We start from the raw sequence: 20,976 nt of genomic DNA, 5'->3' as shown, positions 1-20,976 counted from the left end.
CAATCTTCTATCCATGCTAGTACTTGCCTCTAACACCATGGGCTCTTATCTTACTCAGCAGCCTCCTGTGCAGCACCTTGTCAAAGGCCTTCTGGAAGTCCAAGTAGATAACATCCATTGGCGCTCCTTTGTCTAATCTACTCGTTATCTCCTCAAAGAATTCTAACAGATTTGTCAGGCATGACCTTCCCTTGAGATGAAACCATGCTGACTTTGCCCGATTTTACCATGCACTTCCAAGTATTCTGAAATCTGATCCTTAATAATGGACTCTAAAATATTACCAATGACCGAGATCAGGCTAATTGGCCTATAATTTCCCATCTTTTGCCTCACTCCCTTCTTAAATAGGGGCGTTACATTAGCGATTTTCCAATCCTCTGGGACCCTCCCTGACTCGAGTGATTCCTGAAAGATCACCACTAACGCCTCCACTATCTCTTCAGCTATCTCCTTCAGAACTCTGGGGTGTAATCCATCTGGTCCAGGTGATTTATCCACCTTCAGACCTTAAAGTTTTCCTAGCACCTTCTCCTTGGTAATGGCCACCATGCTCACCTCTGCCCCCCGACTCTCTTGAACTTTGGGGATGTTACTCGTGTCTTCCTCCGTGAAGACTGACGCAAAGTACCTATTCAGTTCCTCCGCCATTTCTTTGTTCCCCACTACTACTTCTCCAGCGTCATTTTCCAGCAGCCAATGTCCACTTTTGCCTCTCTCTTAACCTTTTATATATCTAAAAAACTCTTGCAATCTTCTTTTATATTACTGGCTAGTTTACCCTCATATTTAATCTTCTCCCTCCTTATTTCTTTTTCAGTTGTCCTCTGTTGGTCTTTGTAGGCTTCCCAATCCCCTGGTTTCTCACTGCTCTTCGCCGCATGGTATGCTTTCTCTTTAGCTTTTACGCTGTCCCTGACTTCCCTTGTCAGCCATGGTTGCCTCGCCCTCATGCTTCTTCTTCCTAGGGATGAATTTTTGCTGTGTCTCCCAAATTACTCCCAGAAACTCCTGCCATTGCTGTTCCACTGTCTTTCCTGCTAAGCTCATCTCCCAGTCAATTCTGGCCAGCTCCTCCGTCATGCCTCTGTAGTTGCCTTTATTCAACTGTAATACCGTTACATCTGATTCCAGCTTTTTCCTCTCAAATTGCAGGGTAAATTCTATCATATTTTGGTCACTTCCTCCTAAGGGTTCCTTCACCTTAAGCTCCCTTATCAAATCTGCCTCATTACACATCACTAAATCTAGAATTGCCTGTTCCCTAGTGAACTCCACCACAAGCTGCTCCAAAAAGCCATCTCGTAGACATTCCACAAATTCCTTTTCTTGGGATCCACTACCAACCTGATTTTCCCAGTCTACCTACATATTGAAATCCCGCATGATCACTGTAACTTTGTCTTTCTTACACACCTTTTCTATCTCCTGGTGTATCTTGTGCCCCACATCCTGACTATTGTTCAGAGGCCTGTACGTAACTCCCATTATGGTTATTTTACCTTTGCAGTTCCTCAGTTCTACCCACACAGGTTCTACATCATCTGACCCTACATCATTTCTTGCTGTCAATTTCATTTCATTTCTTTCTAACAAGCAACCCCACCCCCTCTGCCAACCTGCCTATCTTTCCGATAGGATGTATATCCTTGGATATTTAGCTCCCAGTCCTCATCCCCTTGCAGCCATGTCTCCGTGATGCCCACCACATCATACCTGCCAACTTCAATCTGCGCCACAAGTTCATTTACCTTATTTCGTATACTGCGTGCATTCAGATACAACACCTTCAGTCCTGTATTTCCCATCCCCTTTCTCATTGTCGTCCCTTTATCTGATGTGCTTGAAGTTAGATTCCTAGCCCTTTCCAAACACTCTGTCCTATTTTGTGTTCTGGAGACTTTAATAGCCTCTCCTGGGCTCTCCTTTCTTTTCAGTTTTTTCATAATTTTCCATGAAGTTGAATCCACCCCCACCCCCACCCCCGCTAACCTGCTGCTTTGTTTCCCATTAGTCATATTTCTTGGAGTTTTACCCTTCCCTCCCCCCCCCCCCTCCCCACTTTCTAGTTTAAAGTCCTGTTGACCACCCTATTTACCCTTTTCACTAGAACATTAGTCCCAGATCGGTTCAGGTGAAGACCATCCCAATGGTACAGATCCCTCCTGTTCCAATACTGATGCCAGTGCCCCACGAAATGGAATCCCTCTTTCCCGCACCACTCCTTTAGCCACGTGTTTACTTCCCTTATTCTCGCGTCCCTATGCCAATTTGCACGTGGCTCGGGTAGTAATCTGGAGATTATAACCCTTGAGGACCTGTTCTTTAATTTAGTTCATAGTTCCTGATAATCCCCAAACAGGTCCTCTTTCCTAGTCTTACCTGTGTTATTTGTCCCGACGCGGACCACAACAACTGGATCCTCCCCCTCCCTCTCCAATATCCTTTCAAGCCGGTCAGAGATGTCCCTCTCCCTGGCACTGGGCAGGTAACATACGGAACTCTCGATCCTGCTTACAAAGGATGCTATCAATTCCCCTAATTATAGAATCCCCTACAACCACCACTTGTCTTTTTGCTCCCCCCTCTTGAATGGCCTCCTGTGCCACAGTGCTGTGGTCAGCTGGCTCATCCTCCTTACAGCCCTGTTCCTCATCCACACAGGGAGCAAGTACCTCGTACCTGTTGGACAAGGTCAAGAGCTGAGGCTCCTCTGTTCCTGAACACAGGATCCAATGGAGATTAGCTTGGGAATTTGTTAAAAGTTATGATTAGTAATTTGGAGCCATGTGTATATATTTAACTTGTTTTATTTAATTATATAAAACCTCTTGAGAACTGGTGGTCTGATTCCTGAATTTAGAATTACATCTCAAACATAACACACAAAATTTTAGGTTATGACAGTTGTTTAAAGTTTCCCTCTGGGATTTTTAAAAGGCAGATCTTTTATACACTTTAGTAAGTGTCCTTGAAATATATTCATTTTTCCCCCTATTTTCTCCCCCATTTCCCTCAAGTTTTTGGAGTCGGTGAGGCCTCTGATGAATGATGAGGAGTTCCGACGGACAAAGGCCTTGGCAAAAGACTTTGAACGGAACCTGGGACCTCGGCTGCAGTGGTATCTTAAACTCAAGTCTTGGTGGGCTACCAACTATGTGAGTTCAATGCTGTATTTTCATTAAATAATGCCATTTAAAATATCTGTCTAAATATTTTTTCACACCAGGGTCTGTATGGATTAAAACCTAATAGGGCTGTTTTGAGTAAAAAGCAGAAAGTACTGATTCAGTCCTATTTGACTGACTCCAGCTGAAGCTGCGAGCCTTTGTAATTGGAGCCGTGCAAGCTTTTGATTCTTTAATTAATAGAAGATCATGGAGAAACTGGGGTTACTTTCCATAGAGGAGGGAAGATTGTGGAGAGATTTGATAGCGATGTTCAAAATCATAAGGGTTTTGATAGAATAAGTAAGGAGAAACTGGTTCCATTGGAAGGAAATGACACAGAATTAAGGTAATTGGTAAAAAGACAAAAGGCAATGTGAGGGGAAAAAAATGCAGTGTGTTGTTATAATCCACTGCCTGCAAGGATGATAGAAACATATTCAGTGATAATTTTTTATATTGAATTGGAAAAATCCTTATGGGAAAAAAAACTTTGCAATGTTATGGAGAAAGAGCATAGTGATGGGGACCTAATTAGATAGCTCTTTCAAACATGAGAAATAGGAGCAGGAGTAGACTGAACAGCCCATCGAACCATTCGATATCCACTCCACTTTCCCACCTGCTTCCCATACCCCTTCATTCCCTGAGACCAAATGTCTGTCTATCTCAGCCTTAAATATAGTCAATGATGGTGCATCCAAAAACCTTTGGGGGAGGGAATTCCAAAGAATCACAATTCTTTGAGTGAATAAATTTCTCCTCCTCGTCAGTCCTAAATGATCGGCCCCTTTTTCTGAAACCGTGCCTCCCTTGTTCTAGATCCCCCAGTCAGGGAAAACTATGGCCAGGATTTCCTGGTCGGCGAGCAGGGTCGGGGCACACTCACCGACACGTAAAATGACATAGGATGATGTCGGGCGGAACTCGTGAGGTCACCCCGCCTCATTTTCAATTTTCAGGCCGGCGGGGGCTCAGCCGAATCAGCTGTGCGCCCGCTGACCTGCCAAGGCTTATTGAGGCCATTGACAAAGTAATTAAAGTAATTAGTGGACCTGCCCGTCCAACCTTAGGGTTGGTTGGCAGGCCTGGAGCCCTGGTGGGCATTGGAAAAAGCATGAAACCTCATCCACGGGTGGGATGAGGTTTCATGTAGGTTTTTAAAAATGTAATAGAAGTGTATTTAAAAGTGATGGACATGTCTCAATTCATGTCACATGAGGGGACATGTCAGGTAAATTTTTTTTCTTTTTTTAAGATTTTTTTACTGTGGAGCCGATCTCCCTGAGGCAGCACTTAGCCTCAGGGAGATTAGTGTCATACGAAAGAGCGCACTCTTGGCTCAAGGAATCCCCACAGTCCGCACAGGGAGCGTATTGCGGACGTCATGCTGGGTGGCCCTTAATTGGCCTGCCACATAAAATGGCGGCGCGCCCGATTGGAGGCGTGCCCGCTTCTGAACTCCCCCCCTCCCCATGTCTCAGAATCTACCCTTTCAAACCCTTTCAGAACCTTGAATGTTTCAATGAGATCACCTCTTATTCTTCTAAAATCCAGAGAGTATAGACCTGATTTAATCAGCCTCTCATTATAGGACAACTCTCTCATCCCAGGGACCAATCTAGTGAACCTTTGCTATACCACCTCCAATGCAAATACATCCTTCCTTAAATGTGGAGACCACAGTTGGACACAGTATTCCAGGTGTGGTCTTGCCAAAACCCTGTACAGTTGTAGCAAGACTTATTTATTTCTGTACTTCAATATCCCCTTGCAATAAAGGCCAACATGCCATTTGCTTTCCTAATTGCTTTCTATAACTGCATGTTATATTTTACGAGGACACCCAAGTCTCTCTGAATATCAGCATTTACAAGTTTCAAGTCTTTTAAAAAATATTGCTTTGCTATTCTCTGACTAAAGTGAATAACCTCACACTTCCCCACATTATACTACATCTGCCCTTGATGCCCACTCGCTTAAACCTGTCTATATTTCTTCGCAGCCTCTTTGTGTCCTCCTCACAGCTTATATTCCCACCTGGCTTTTTATAGTCAGCAAACATAGATACATTTCTCTCTGTCTCTTTGTCTAAGTCATTAATATAGATTGTAAATAGCTGATGCCCCAGCACTGATCCTTGTGGCACTCCACTAGTCATAGCCTGCGAACTTGAAAATGCCCCATTTATCCCTACTCTCTGCTTCCTCTCTGCTTAACCAATCCTCTATCTGTGCTAATACATTACCCTAACTCCATGAGCCCTTACCTTGCCTAATAATCTTTTGTGCGGCACCTTATCGAATGCCTTTTGGAAATATATTATTTTTCAAAATATTACATTGTTTAGTTCTCCTTCATCTACCCTGCTAGTTACATCCTCAAAAAAACTCTAATCAATTTGTCAAACAGGATTTCCTTTTAGTAAAACCATTTTGACTTGTTTTAAGCATACTTTGCTTTCATCATACTATGCTTCCCTAAGTGCATTGTTAAGACTTTCTTCATAATAGATTCAAGCACTTTCCTGATAACTAATGTCAGTAACAAACTAACTTGTCTGTAGCTCTCTGTTTTCTTTCTCCATCCTTTCTTGAGCAGCAGTGTTACATTTTCTAGCTTCCAATCTGATGGGACCATTCCAGAATTTAGGGGATTTTGGAAAATCATAGCCACTGCATCCACTATCTTTAGCTATCTCTGTTAGAACCTCAGGGTGTAGGTCAACAGGACCTAGGGATATGTCAGATTTTAGTCCTTGAAGTTTCTCCAGTACTTTTTCCCTGCCAATATTAATTACTTTAATTTCCTTATTCTTATCAGCCCCTAGATTACCCTCTATTTTTGGCATGTAACTTGTGTTTTGTACTGTGAAGACAGGCACAAAATATTTGTTCCATGTCTCTGCTATTTCCTCATTCCCCATGATAATTTCTCCTGTCTCTGCTTCTAAGGGACTAATATTTACTTTAGCTATTCCTTTTCTTCTTATTTACTTGTAAATGCTCTTACAATCTGTTTTTATATTCCTAGCTAGTTTATTCTCATGTTCTATTTTTTTCTTTTTATCAACTTTGTTGGTGGCTATTTGCTGGTTTCTAAAACACTCTGAATCCTCAGACTTACATCTGTTCTTTGCAATATTTTAATCCTATACTATCCTTAAATTCCCTAGTAAGTCATGAATGGATCTTTCTCGCTGAGCTTTTGTTCTTCAATGGGAAGTATTTTTGTTGGACATTTTGAATTATTTCTTTCAATATTTCCATTGTTTATTTACTGCCATACCTTTCAGTCTATTTAACTAATCAACCTTAGCTAGCTCTCCCCTCGTTCCTATGTAATTGGCTTTAAGTTTAAGTTTAAGATTTTGATGTGTGATTGGAGTATGTTGTTTTCAAACTTATAGTAGAATTCAGTTGTATTATGATCACTGTTTCCCAGTGAATCTTAGTAAATTACAATGACATTCATTGCTAATTAACCCTCCCTCATTGCACAATACTAAATCTAAAATAACTTTATCCCTAGTTAGTACCAAAACACATTGCTCCAGGAAACTATCACAAAAGCATTCTACAAACTCATTTTCCAAACCACCTTTGCCAATTTGATTGGTCCAGTCTACATGAAAATTAAGGTTCCCCACATCTATTGCATTGCATTTCTTAGAGGCTCCAATCATTTTTTGTTTAATGCTCTTTCCAATGGTATAACTGCTGTTAAGGGGCCTATAAACTACTCCCAACTGCATTTTCTAACCCTTGCTATTCCTAATTTCTACCCATACTGATTCTACTTCCTGATTTCCTAAGCCAAGATAATTTCTCACTAATGACCTTGTGTCATTTTTTATTGTCAGAGTTACCCCCGCTTCTTTTCCATTCTGCCTGTCTTTTTCGAAATGTTGTGTACCTTGGAATATTTATTTCCCAATCTTGGTCACCTTGTAACCATGTCTCCATAATGGCAATTAGATATAAACCATTTATCTCTCTTTGTGCCACCAGCTCATTTATCTTATTGTGGATGCTCTGCACATTCATATAAAGTGACTTCAATTTTCTTTTTTTACCGTTATTCCCTGCCTGGACCTTACTGTCTGATGCATAATTATCATTAAACTCTCTGTCCCTTCCTGTCCAACTCAGCTGGTCTTTAACCACATTCTTTTCCTATTGTCTTAACTTTTATCTTTGGATTTCTAAATCTCCTTTCATCTGAATCCTGCTCTCTCTCTTAGTTTAAAGCCATTTTTTTTCTATTCTGACCATATTTGTTGGTGCAAGCTAATGTTTGTACGCCCCTGTTGCTACCCTTCACTATTGCCTTGGCCTTTCTCTTTAACTTTCCAAATCTCCCCTCATGTGAACCCTACCCTCCACTATTTTGTTTAAAGCCCTCCTAGTTATATGATTCTCTAGGGCACTAGTCCCAGCGTGGTTCAGGTGAAGACTGCCCCAACAGTGCACCTCCCTCTTTCCCAGTACTGGTGCCAGTGCCCCGTAAACCAGAACTTATTTCCCCCACACCAATCTTTGAGCCATGTTTTCAACTCTCTAATCTTATTCACATGTCAATTTTCTTGTGGCTCAGCTAATTATCCAGATTTTATTACCTTTTGAATTTAGCCCGTGGCTACTCATACTCCTTCAGCAGAGCCTCTTCCTTAGTCCTACCTAACTCACCACGACAACTAGTTCCTTCCTCTCCTACTCCAAGTTCTTCAACCTGAAGAAGATGTCCTTAACCCTGTCACTGCAGGCAATATGGCCGTCGGAATTCACACTCTCATCTGCAGAGAACTGTATCTATTCCCCCTAACTATACTGTCCCCTATTCTACATTTGAGGTTTATAAGATTGTTATGTTTTGGAACTATGTCTTTAATTTAAGGTAAAATGAAAGGACAGGGCGCTCAATGACCTGTCCTGAAGTCTGCCTGACAGCAAGCCTGGGAGTTTAATTATTAGAAATTAAAAGGGGCCCAGATTGTTTTACTAAGAAGATGCAAGGTGATTACACTTGAAGACAATGGCAACAGCCTGTGTGCTAACTGTGAATCTCCAAAGTCCCAGAAAAGTGTTGAGAATGTCATGTTATAAATAGTTGCCCTTCAAACTGTCCGTTTACCTCCATGATTAAAGAGAGTTGGGGGTCTCCAGGATAGATCATTTCTACCTACATACAAGGCCCATATGATTCATGTTTGAGCGGCGACGGGTCTAAGGTATCTCTGAAAATTCACAGACAACACTAGTGTGCCAGGATTCGGTTGAGGGAGAGCAGCTATATGCAGCAAGAGGCTGTGGTTCACCGTGCAGGAATGAGGTGGGAGCTCACAAGTGGATTGAAAAGACCAAAAACAAAGCTGGAAGATTTGCATATCTTGCACTCAAGGAATAATCTCCTGGGGCGTGGGGTGGTGGTGGGGGGAGTAGGTGGGGAGGGGGACTTCACCGTGAAAGACAGTTCTGAGGTTAACAGTTCCCAGCTGAGAAAGGAAAGGAACAGAAGTAAACCCTTGGAAGTTAAGAATCATCTTGAACTGGTTCCAGAAGAATTGAATGTCTACTTAAAGGCCAGTATAAAGTATATCATTGAAGTGTGTTTTCAGTTAAGCTGAAAGGAAAAGGGGAATGTTCTGTTTTGTGGTTTAAAGTATAAGTTGCCGACAAAGGTGGTAGTTAGTCAACAGTGCTTTTTATTACAGTAAAGGTCTTAAACAGGAAATCTTGTCATGTCATCCTTTCAGCTATCAACTGGAAGTTTGAATTCCTTTTTAAAAGTTAACAGTCTTTACGGAGATCATAACACCTACTACAACTACATTCCTTTTTACTCCCCTAGCCTCCTATCGCCAACATGAATGGCTCCCTGCATCACAGTGCCATGGTCATTTTGCTCAACCACCCTGCAGTCCCTGCTCTTGTACACACAAGCTGCAAGAACCTCAAACCTGTTGGACAATTGCAGGGACTGAGACTGCTCCATTGTTGTTTTCTGGGTACTCATATCTGCCTCACATGCAGTCACGCCCATCTGACTGACCCAATCAGAAGTATCTAGCCTGAGGGATGTGACTGCCTCCTGGAACAAAGAGCCCAAGTGACTTTATCCCTTCCTGATACATTGCAGTGTCCAAAGCTCAAACTCCAGCTCATCAACTCTGAGCCAAAGTTCCTCGAGCTGCTGACTGCGAATGTAGTTGCCGTGGATCACACTGGTGTCCTCCAGCTGTAACACATCGTCTGCCCAGCTATCTTTATTGTTGTTTTATTTAACTAGTTATGTTTCAAGTTTAGCAATATCACTCAACTGGTATCCATAGTTATATTAAATAGTTTAACTGGTTAAGCTATAAATTTAATGTAATACTTATATCTTCTATTATTTAATGCAATACTTATAAGCTTTGTCCTTGAGCTGTGAGTGCAGAGGGTGGCTCTGTGTTTTGAAGTTTTAAATTCTTTCTTTAATTGATTGTTCAGCAAACAAATTCTCTGAACAGAAGGCATGATGCAACGAATGTAAAAGGATTTTTATTGAGGGTATTTTACCACCATGTCTTTGACCCATTCCAGTACTGGCATAAACTACTACCTCCATTTTGAGTGCTAAAATCTTAAAACTTACCAACCAACCACTTAGCTGTTCACCTAATTAATGCCTTAGAACACTCACCAGCTACTGGAGGCTGAATAATGGTATAAAAAGCTGCACCTCCTTTCCCCTCTACACTGAATTCCCACCTGCACCCAATTCCCAAGTTAGCACTCGTTCATCGTCATCTCCTTCTGTGCCGTATAATTTTATACTTCTAACAGATCAAGATCTGTACTCATATGAGTTGGGCCATTTTTAGGCTATATGTTGTTAACTACAGGAACTGAACTAACCATGATGGTTGAGAGATTAAGCTTTGTCCTTGAGCAGTGGGTGCAAGACGGTGGCCCTGTTTTTTGAAGTTTTAAATTCTTTCTTTAATTGATTGTTCAGCAAACAAATTCTCTGAACAGAAGGAATGATGCGGCGAATGTAAAAGGATTTTTATTGGGGTTATTTTACCGCCATGTCATTAACCCATTCCAGGTGAGCGATTGGTGGGAACAGTACGTCTACCTACAAGGAAGAGAGCCAATCATGGTCAACAGCAACTATTATGCAATGGTGAGGATTTCTTATGAATATCATTTATGGGGTTCAAGCTTGAAGTTGGTTTAAATTTGCGGGGCCAAGGCTCAAAGCGTAGGACACCAAGAAGAGGGAATAAATGAATTGGGAGTTGCTGGTTAGAACATTGACTACCGGTCAGATGTTAATGTTTTTTTAATGTTGACTGGCAAGAGCAATTGCTTTCTCAGCCCCTTCCCCAGTTTCCTTGCTCCTGCTTTGCAGGTACTAATTCTTGGGGTGCCAATGGCTCTGTGAGTACCTGCAGTCATCACCAAATGTGGCTATTCTTCATGTTAGTCCTGAAAAGTGACTTTTGGACAGGCTCGCAGTGTCACCTAACACTCCTTTTAACAGTGGGTGGAGGGGGCAACTGGCTAGTGATGGAATGACAGCCTTGGCTGGTTTATTTTTTTTCTTCCCTCAATTAAGGTTTCTGTAGTTGCCACACCTGAAACCAGCCAACTCGACAGAGACCATAGATTGAACCTGGGACTTTTGTGGTTTTTATCGCTCAGCCTGGCCTCTAAGCCATGGTGGGGATAGAATTGTTCGGTGTGCTGTCTTTAACTGGGAATAATTTTTTCCTTCTGACTTCAGGATTTCTTGTATGTGACTCCGACAACAAGTCAGTCTGCACGTGCCGGTAATCTAGTCCATGCTTTGCTCCTTTACAGACGGCGACTTACTTATGAGGAAATCCAACCGGTAAGCACTTAACCTCTGCGGTGACATTAGTTAATGATGTACCTATGTACTGTTGCACTATTGCAATGACTGACTAGATGTTTGAAGGGCAAACCTTTGTACTCTGAACAGGGAATAGCAGGAAATGACTTCTGCCTGAGTTGCAGGGTTGCACTATCTGTGCTAGATTTTCTCTCTCAGTTCCTTCCAGTTGTAACTCAGAAATACCTACCTGAAACTTCATGCTCTTATCTCCCAGCCTGCTTGAGAACTGGTAATATTCCACCCTGACTAACCCAACTAACTGTGAATAGACAAGCTATCACATTGGCAGGTGTTACCTGGGATTGCGTGCTAAATGGCTGGGGCAACCTCTGGCCATCTCCCCTCATGAAAGTCTCAGCTATTATAATGGCAGGGTTCCACTAACGCCAGTCATCCTTTTTTGCCAGTGACCATTTTAAACATATGAAACAAGGCAAAGAGTTTTGACAGGCTGATGGATCATGAAGAGCATAGTAGAAAAGCTTAATACTGTCCCCACTTGATGTTTAAACGTACTGGACTAGGTCCTCCTCAGTCTTTATGGATCAGATGAACACCCCCTTTACCAGCTGACTCATCTGGAAATGTTAATTTCACATGTTAGTATCAATACAATCAGATACTGTGCAGTGAATAAACTATATTGTCCTATATTTTTGCCTGCATTGCCCATCGGAGGACTGGATCAGCTCTTGCTGGGGTAGGTGAATCTCACTAGGTTTTGAAATTATAAATTGTAAGGCAGAACTTTCTGCCTCTGATAGGGCATAATTATTAATTTGCTTATCAAGCAGGATTCAAACAGTATTAAAGTTAGGACCTTGGATTTATATCAATAGTTCATTATAATAAGTTTCCAGTTGTGAGTGGCGCTAACTGGGGGAGGGGCACACTACATTCCAGTCATGGTCATGTACTGAGGAATGGCAAAATATAAAGGATGAATTAATGTGTCCTATTCTTGCACATCTGCTTGCAGTTAGTTATAGAACAGATGCCTTGAAACAGGTGGCCCACCCAGTGCTATCTGTCAGGAAGGAATGGTGGCATAGAATTTAGGGGAAAGGATCATCTGTTGCTGTGCTGTAAATTCTATGTAATTCTGTTTAGGAAGTGAACATCAGTGGACTATATGACTGGAAGGCATCACAGTCAGGGACCACCATCTAATGATCAGGAATTAATTGAAGCTTTTAAACCAGCAGTGAATTAAGCAATTGATTAACAGCATTATTTTTTAAACATGCCTCTCAACTTTTAACTCACCTTGCCTTTCTTTGTAGGTCCCTCATGTATGCCACCCTCCTGTCTCCCAACTGAGGGCTGGTACCAGGATTAGAGCCTGGGCTGTGTAGCCTCTGGTTTGTCCTCTCTGCCTAATGGTGCCAATGAGTTTAGAGCTACAAGTGTGTGGGAATTTATGGGCATAAGTGGTATATTTTTCAAATTGAGAGAGCGCAAGTAATGGCCTTGCTCCCAAGTGCCTCCAGTGCCAGTGCAGCAGGATCATGGTAGCTTATTGCCTTCACTTAGTGTCACCTGCACTGGGCCTCAAGCTAGATCTCTCTGATTCAGACCTGAGTCCTACTACTTTACAATGAGTATTGCAACTCATTAACCTGTTGTATCAACCAGTATGCTCATTTTAAATTACAGCTTAGATATGCTATATTAATTAAAGGGTTGCTATTTTGTTTTTTTTGCTTTTTTAAATTGATGTCACAAAATAGAGGATAAACTAATTCGTAATTTTTTTACATTTTTTTTCCCTTCCAAACCCTGCCCATTTATGGTGTGAAATGACTTTTTCCACCTCTTAATATCTGACCTTACTTCCGTGGGTCATGTATGTTCCCCCAACCCCCCACACGCCCACACACACACACTGTTTGGGCGTAGAGTACTCTACCAGGGTTCCCAATACCTCTGTGTTCAGCACAGTGGGAACGAATGTTCAACACGACTCGACTGCCAGGCGAGGAGACAGGTAAGATTGAAAGGCTGTTGTTGCAGGGCTGCTTGTAACTGCTCGGGGCCGGAGGGGGGGAATGCTGGCCACATGTCACACAATTGACGATTCGACAGCAGGCTTACCAATACTGACGAATTAATCAAAAAGGAACTAATCAAATCATATTGGAAAACAATTAATCAGACCTCTAGTTATGCTACAGAGCAGCAGATTATATTCCTATATGATGAAGCATTGGTTATAGAGGTGTTGTCACAGGTCGGTGCTGAGCAGTGACCAGCAGTTCCCCAGGAAACGGGTCCCATTCTCTCTCTTCACCCAACATGCTTGAGGCATTTTCTCATATGGTGTCAATTGTGAAACTGTATTTACTGAGTGGAAGAGGCCTAGAATCTGGATTGGTTACCTCTTCAGGGATGGGGCCAGCTTGGTGGTTTACAGGATGGGCCTGCAGATGGATTTGGTGCAGGGAGAGAGGACCTCAGCCTGCATTGATCTATTGCTCAACACCCACCAGAGAGTTGCATCTATTTGCTAACAACCCTCATATAAGCACTTGAATCATTACTGAATGCACTGCTAAGTGCAACAAACAGGCCATGCACACCAAAGAAAAATGAGAGGGAACATTATTTGGCAGTGTTGAGTTTTGAGCATCTGAAACATTGCAATGGCTGACATGTTGCAAACTGTCCTGCATAGATCCTTCTATTGTCATGGGGACAGATGCCCCATCATATAACTGTTGAGGAAACAGGCTCAGCATTACAGCTGCTGGAAAGTATTAGCAAGGGTTAAGTATGAGACTATGCTCCTTTTTATCTAGGGTTAAATCCGGTTGTGATTGCAGAGAAACAAGTAGGTGATGCCGAAGATTAAAATCTTCACCTGGATGTGGGTGTCCTGGTACATGAATTACAAAAAAGTTAGTATGCAGGTACAGCAAGTGATTGGAAAGGCAAATGGAATGTTGGTGTTAATTACAAGGGGAATTGTGTGTAAAAGTAGTGTTGCAGCTGTACACAGCCTTAGTGAGACTGCATCTGGAGTACTGTGGACAGTTTTGGTCTCCTTACTTAAGAAAGAATATAATTGCATTAGAAGCAGTTCAAAGAAGGGTTACTCGTCTGATTTCTGGGATGAAGGGGTTATCTTATGAGGGAAGATTGAACAGATTGCGCTTATACCCATTGGAATTTAGAAACATAAGGTCCTGAGGGGACTTGAGAGGGTGGATGCTGAGAGGATGTTTCCCCTTGTCGGGGAGTCTAGAACTAGGAGACACAGTTTAAAAATTAGGTGTCTCCCATTTAAGACTGAGATGAGAATTTATTTCTCTCAGGGGTTCATCAGTCTATGAAATTCTCTTCCTCAGAGCGGAGTGGAGACTGGGTCATTCAAGACTGACTCAGTTAGATCTTTGATCTTTGATCGACAAGGGAGTCAAGGGTTATGGGGGAGCAGGCAGGAAAGTGGAGGTGAGGCCACAATCAGATCAGCCATGATCTTACTGAATGGCAGAGCAGACTTGAGCTTTAGGTCTACTACTGTTCCTAATTCTTGTGTTCTTGTTCGTCGAACCATCATCCAATGGTGAATGATGGGCATTGATGTACTTAAGAGGGTAACAGTGACACATACATAAGTGTTAGCAAGCTGTATGTGAGAGTGCTGATAATCTGCTGCCTACCTAATGAAGGCACAAATCTGTACTTGTCTTATGAATAGTTTGTGACTATTCACAGTTGGTTAGTGGGGTTATCTTGGAGTTGAGTTGACTCTGGGCAAAAGAAAGATTGGAGCATAAACAGTTCTCACACAGATTCTTAAGAACATAGGCAAAAAAGTGGGCCATTCAGCACCTCAGCCTGTTCTTTTATTTAGTTTAGGCTATGGTTGATTTGTATCTTAACCATCCACCCACCTTGGTTCTATAATGATATCCCAAGGCACTTTTGATGTTTGACCAAGCAGTCAAACTCACTGCGCAAATATGGAGAAATTTGCAATCAGTTCCAGCTAATCCTGAATGCCAACACCCAAAATGCTAGGATGGTCCTAGCTGGAAAAGCAACAGGAAGTTGTGGTGTTTTTTTTTTGGTTGTTGAATGGTTTCATGTGGGCTGAACTCGTATTCACATTTGTAACCCCTAATGCTTACTTAGCAGTCCTTGCTATTGCCAACCTGCAACTATGCTTTCTGGTTGGAAGTAATAGTGTTATCTCTATGGAGAGAGAATGTGCACCACACAAACAAAGACCTATCTCTGTGGATTTCTGCAAAGCTTCTGCAAAAAGACTTAATAGTTAATATTATTATTAAAATGTTAATAGTACAGCCGCACATCTGATTAAAACATATATGATCCTGAGGAAACTTTATCAAGTGGATACTTCCTCTTATGGGGGAGATTAGAACTAGGGGCACAATTTAAGAATAAGAGATCTCCCTTTTAAAACAGAGATGAGAAGAATTTTTTTCTCTCAGAGGGTCATTTGTCTGTGGAATTCTCTTCCCCAGAGAGCAGTGGAAGCTGGGTTATTGAACTTATTCAAGGCTGAGTTAGATTTTTGATAGACAAGAGAGCCAAGGATTATGGGGGTGCAGACAGGAAAGTAGAATTGAGATCGCAGTCAGATCAGCCATGATCTTATTGAATGGCAGAGCAGGCTTGAAGGGCTGAATGGCCTACTCCTGCTTCTAACTCCTATGTTCCTATTGTTATGATCCCAACTGATGTTAATACTGAACAAGTCAGATCCCACAGTGAAACCTGGCTTGATGGATCCTAACTTTTTTTAGAAACCATGGAGGAAAGTTATTGAACAAATTCACAGGAGTCTGCTGGTGAACTTTTAACACACAGAATAAAATATTTATTAAACAAAAAAATAATTATATTACACCAGACAAAGAGGTTGGAAAAATCTCAATGCAAACACAAGATGATGATTCAAATATTTACTATTCATTCATCCCAGCAATATCTTTACAGGCACATACAAATTCAGAAAGATAAACCAATTTACAATATCTGTCTTATACTCTAATATTTAGGGTAAGTATGAGACACAGATGAATTAACAGGTGACCTGTGCTCAAACGCACCACACTCCAAAGTAAATGACAGATACCACCAAAGCAGATTCCATGGATTTCTCAACAACCCACCCCCGATGTTTGTCACATTGTGAGCCAACCAGTCTCACTGAAATTTAGTCTTTCTCACGAGGTTTAAAATCTTCACATTTGAAGAACTCGCCTTGGAATTCTCTCCAAATGTCACTTCCATTCAGATGGCTGCAACAATGGCTCACCCCGCAGGGTTTCAGTCTCACCTTCCGAGATTCCTTTACCCTGGATCTCCGAGTACAATCAAACTTCACCATCTAAGCACAGTTTCAGATCCTCGGCTGTGCCAAGCAGAACACCACTGCTCCAAAAAGCCCACCGCACAGAGTTACCAATCTTCGGCTGCCTCCTCAGATCTTCAGAGCTTCTCTCAGGCCTGCTTCACTTCAAGTTTACTCCTTCCAGCTCTCTCTCCTTAACTCGGAGCCTATTGATCGTCTCCTTTCTTTTAACTTGACTTTTGGGACCTCTTTCTGATTTCTGTCTTTGTCCCTGCCTGGGACTTTCTTCTGGCACCTCTCCCTGTTCCCCTCCTGTGCCCTGCTCCCTGGGGCACACTCAGCACAATGGGTCTCCATTATTAGGTCACCTGTCCTTTTCACGCTGTTCTATTACTTTTCCTCTGTGTGGATGTTTCCCAGGCTAAAGAACAAAAAGACATGAACTGCACGTGTGCAGCCATTCCCGACTGGCGCATGCATGGAAGGCCCACAGCTCGCCAGGAACTGAAGTTCCCAACCCCCAAAGTTAAGCATTTGAGTTTCATCACATTATGCACTTGTGGCATTTTTGTTGAGCAGATAAATGCTTGCAGCTAATACTGGAGCAGCTAAAGGGCTTGAGACTGCATTGTAATCCAGTACAAATTGCCAGCAGGGTGACCAGGGAAGAAAAAATCCACTCACTGCCAACTAGTCAGAGAGCATTAAAAAGAAATCTTCTAAAACAAACAAAAAACCTACATTTTCTAGGATGTTGTCAGTGTTAGGCAGTCGCTGTTGAACTCCCAAATTGTGTGGCATGCCTGGATGGTTATTGCTCTCTTCATGCTTCTCACAGCAACATTCTCATTGGGCCTTGGGACCCTGTTTGTGCCTCGGTGGAATCTGTTCCCTCAAGTTCTCTCCTTCATTTTTTTTTTGTTGAATAACTCGAGTGAAGTTTCCTGTTACATGTCTTCTTTGAAATGTTTTTCCTGTGACTTAAAGTTGTGTGTTTCTTTTTCCTCACTATCTACTAAAATCATCATTGACCCATCAGAGCAATAGGTCTCCTCGAGGGTACCCAAACCTGTTACCAGTCCAGACCTGGGAAAACTAAATATTTCAATCCAAGGTTTGCACCATGTTGGCACTGTGAAATGACAAGACCAAGCTTTCACACACACGGCGAACGTACCTCTCAAACTTATAATGGCCCACTGTGGAACATATCTTTTCCTTCCCTGGTGCTCTGATTGATTGGGGTGTTAACACTTCAGTTTTCACTGGTGGTTGTTGACTAAGCAGTAACAAAGAAAAGCCCCAGGCAGCAACTTTTCAATCTAATTTGTAAATAGATTGATGAGGATCAATTCTGAAACCATTGTCTAAAGCTACCTTTTTGTGTGTGTAAGAATGTATGTTTATGTGGGATTTGTATTTATTTTAAATATTTTATTAATTTCATACTTTAACGCATTCACTTTTGATGCAGTATCACTGATTGGAAAACCCAGGCTTCAGTTTTTTTCTAACTCTCTAAATTATTCCTCAGGTTAACATTTTGAATGGAGATCATCCATTGGACCTTTGCTAAATGTTGTCCAGCCTGAAACGTTAAAACTATCATTTTCATTCAGTTTTTGATGGACTTCCATTTATGTTCCATCATTTGCACTCTTTTTATCCTTACAACTGAAAGGAACAGTCAGAGCAGAACTAGGTGGTGCATTGGCTGTCATTTCATACCGCCATTTGGGAGACCTCTGCTCAGTTCCAAGCCCTTGGCAAAAGTCAGCTGATCATTCAACACTAAAATTGGCAGCACAACCCAGAGAAACTACAAGGAAAGGTGAACTTAAAAAGGAAAGTGTCATGTGGTTCAGTAGAGGGGTTCCCTTCTAAAATTTAAGATGATTTATCAGAGCAGTTGTTGAAGATTTGTGCTCCATGCAACCTGCACTGCACTTGAGTCAGTGAGTGTTCGTTGCTGGGTGCACAGGGTTGGAAAATGCCCAGTCATCCTGCAGTAACTGATATCCCCTACCACAAAATTCACCATAAAATTCTTTTGATTGCTTGACAAAGATATTAAGTAATCTTACAACCATTTTGGACCAAGCTTTTTAAGGATTCTGAATCAGGTAACAAAGTTAAGATTGACAAAACAGATTCTGTGTTGATCCCATGTCATCCCTATCTGAATTGTCTCCATATTACCAAGCGGGGGAGCCAGTTCATCATTACTCTGGGGAAAGGTTTCTTCTGTTCACTAGTTTTTAGCAAAGTTATCAACTTGGTCTTCGTCAATAATTTTGTGATTTTGCGGCAAATTACATATGAAGAAATGTTCCCATCTGCTTCCTAAATTTTGCACTTCAGTCCCTGTTGCCCATTTTCAATTTTGTTCCTCCACGTTCCCACATCTTATTAGAAGGTTCACCTCGTGGGCACATTTCCCTGGTACCTCGAATGACCAGAGTTGTGATGTGTTGATTGTCTCTATTTATGATCCTATGGGTGGAAGAATCTGAGCTACTTTTTTTTTTCCTCTTTCTCTCCTGTATTATAGGTGTGTTGCTTGCAATTTCTTTGCATGTCCATGTGTTATTCTTTCCTGTTTTTTTCTGCCTCTCTTCAGCTATTGATTCGAGGTGTTGTCCCCATGTGTTCTAACCAATATGAGAATATTTTCAATACATCCCGCATTCCAGGTGTAGAGTCAGGTACGATGTCAATTCTTTTCTGCAGCTGAGAATTTTAGCTGATAAACGTTGTGCTGTGCTTTCACTGGGCTCTCAGAGGGGGCTGTGAGGAGTAGCTGGAGGCTTGAGCCTCTCAGTTCAGCTGCTTAGAGTCATGGCATAAAAGGCTACCTTGAGAGTCTCAAGACAGAGACCTTTTGGAAGGATTGGTGTCGCAGCCTGCTAAGGATGCTTAGAGGCAGAGGCCTTTCAGTCTTATTGTAAAGAATCACTTCTAAATGCTTAATGGTGTTAGAAAGTGCCTTGATCCAGAAGCATCTCACTGTTGCTGGTGAGGGCACTGGCTGCAGCTTACCTTAAAAATTGAAGCACCTCAGCCCTGCTGACACCTACTTGATTACAGAATGTTAAAGATCGAAGAAAGTCTCTTAGCTTTGCTGATGATGTTCAATGGTTTAATCTGCCACGAAAAGTATCAAACATCAGCCTCTTGGCTGAAGGAAGTTTGGGTGGGTATTTGCTGTACAAAGTACTCCCTATTCTTAAAAGAAAAGCTAAAACTCCTTTCCACCGTAATGTATTTTTTAGCCTGTGAGTACCTGTCACTTTGGATCTCCTCTCATGGTAAGCTGCTCCGTAATGTAAGTTGCTGGGGCCGTGGCTTAAGAGGGGTTCCTGAGCAGTTTCATTGATTTTAATGGCCTAGGAGTTTAATCTGGAAGCACCTGCAAAGGGTCAGTGCTTGGTTCAGAAAGTTACAAACCCATACCTTTCCTCCTTTGCTAACTCATTAGTTTTCATTTAAAAATGAAACAGGTTAGTTTTACTCACCAACCCTGTTGAATTTGCAGACCAGTTACAGCACCGTGTGGACAGCAAGCACATCGTAGTCTATCACAAGGGTCGTTATTTTAAGGTTTGGGTGTATCAAGGTGGGCGCCTTCTGAATCCCAATGAGCTACAGGTACAGTTCCAGTACATCTTGGATGAGAATTCCTCACCTCAGCCAGGTGAGAAGTATCTGGCCGCACTGACTGCAGGAAACAGGTGAGAGCTTTAGACTTTCACTTTTTTTAAACTACCAGTTCTCTCCCTGCTCTCTGGGGATGCTGACACATCTTGAAGCATGGTTCCCTGGGAGCTGGCAAGAATTTGGCACATCATCAAATTGCGCGATGAGTGTCAGTGGGCTATTCAGCTGAGGGGGACATTGTAACTTAACATCTTATGTTCCAACCAAGTAGCCCTTTGATCTCTGTCCTCCAGAACTTCCTTCTTCATTCTCTCCACAGTACTTTCCGCTTCAACCCTGCAAACATTTTTGATTTTCCCTCAGCATCATGCAGCTTTTGAGATGTACTCCTGCCAAAGAAATACATTGTTTTTGTTACTTTATTGGAATATCACTTTTTGATTTTATCCTGTGCTGTGAACAACTTTATATTGTGCTGCCAGGAAAGCTCTCCCGTAGCTCCAGAGTTATCACTGTATTTTCTTATCCCTAGCTTCTCCACATTCAGGTGCATCATGCCATAGCCAGCAAGATAGCTGAACAGGGACCTGATTCTGAAACTGTGTGTTGCTCAGGGATTAATATGCCTTCCAAATTGCAGCGCCAAGGCTGGTTGCAAACCATGAGGAACTGCGGGTGCTTCCACACAGTGTGGCCAGCCCATTCTGTCCTGCATTTTGCACTGCTTCTTGAGCTTCAGCCTGAGCCCACCACAACATTAACCAAGTGCCTCATAACATTATCAGGTGGGAAAGAACAGGAGGAGATTGTAGTGTTATGACACAGCTGATGGTAAATGCTGAGTTGCTCAAATTCCAGAGGGAAACTTGAAACAACTGTCATAACCAATTTTTGCAATTTGTATGTTTCGAGATGCAGGCT

The 20,976-nt window shown here is 42.1% G+C and overlaps 1 protein-coding gene across 5 annotated transcripts in view; it reads left to right on the top strand.

Annotated features, from left to right (window-relative positions):
• The window catches only part of LOC121271726 (carnitine O-palmitoyltransferase 1, liver isoform-like), a 128,628-nt gene that overhangs the window by 55,908 nt on the left and 51,744 nt on the right, over nucleotides 1-20,976 (top strand). For 4 of the 5 annotated variants that reach the window (XR_005941750.1, XM_041177914.1, XM_041177915.1 and 1 more), the window contains exons 6-10: nucleotides 3,021-3,158; nucleotides 10,260-10,337; nucleotides 10,941-11,048; nucleotides 12,972-13,059; nucleotides 19,934-20,129. Coding sequence is in view for 4 of the 5 variants with exons in the window: in XM_041177914.1 (XP_041033848.1) it covers nucleotides 3,021-3,158; nucleotides 10,260-10,337; nucleotides 10,941-11,048; nucleotides 12,972-13,059; nucleotides 19,934-20,129 (608 nt within the window). In the remaining variant the exon portion in view is untranslated. Of the gene's footprint in view, nucleotides 1-3,020; nucleotides 3,159-10,259; nucleotides 10,338-10,940; nucleotides 11,049-12,971; nucleotides 13,060-19,018; nucleotides 19,104-19,933; nucleotides 20,130-20,976 lie in introns of all 5 variants that reach the window. The other variant, XM_041177918.1, reaches the window with a different exon arrangement.

Source organism: Carcharodon carcharias, chromosome 31, assembly GCF_017639515.1.
Source record: "Carcharodon carcharias isolate sCarCar2 chromosome 31, sCarCar2.pri, whole genome shotgun sequence".
NCBI lineage: Eukaryota > Metazoa > Chordata > Chondrichthyes > Lamniformes > Lamnidae > Carcharodon > Carcharodon carcharias.
Note: the sequence above shows the minus strand (reverse complement) of the source record. Positions and strands in the feature narration are given on the sequence as shown.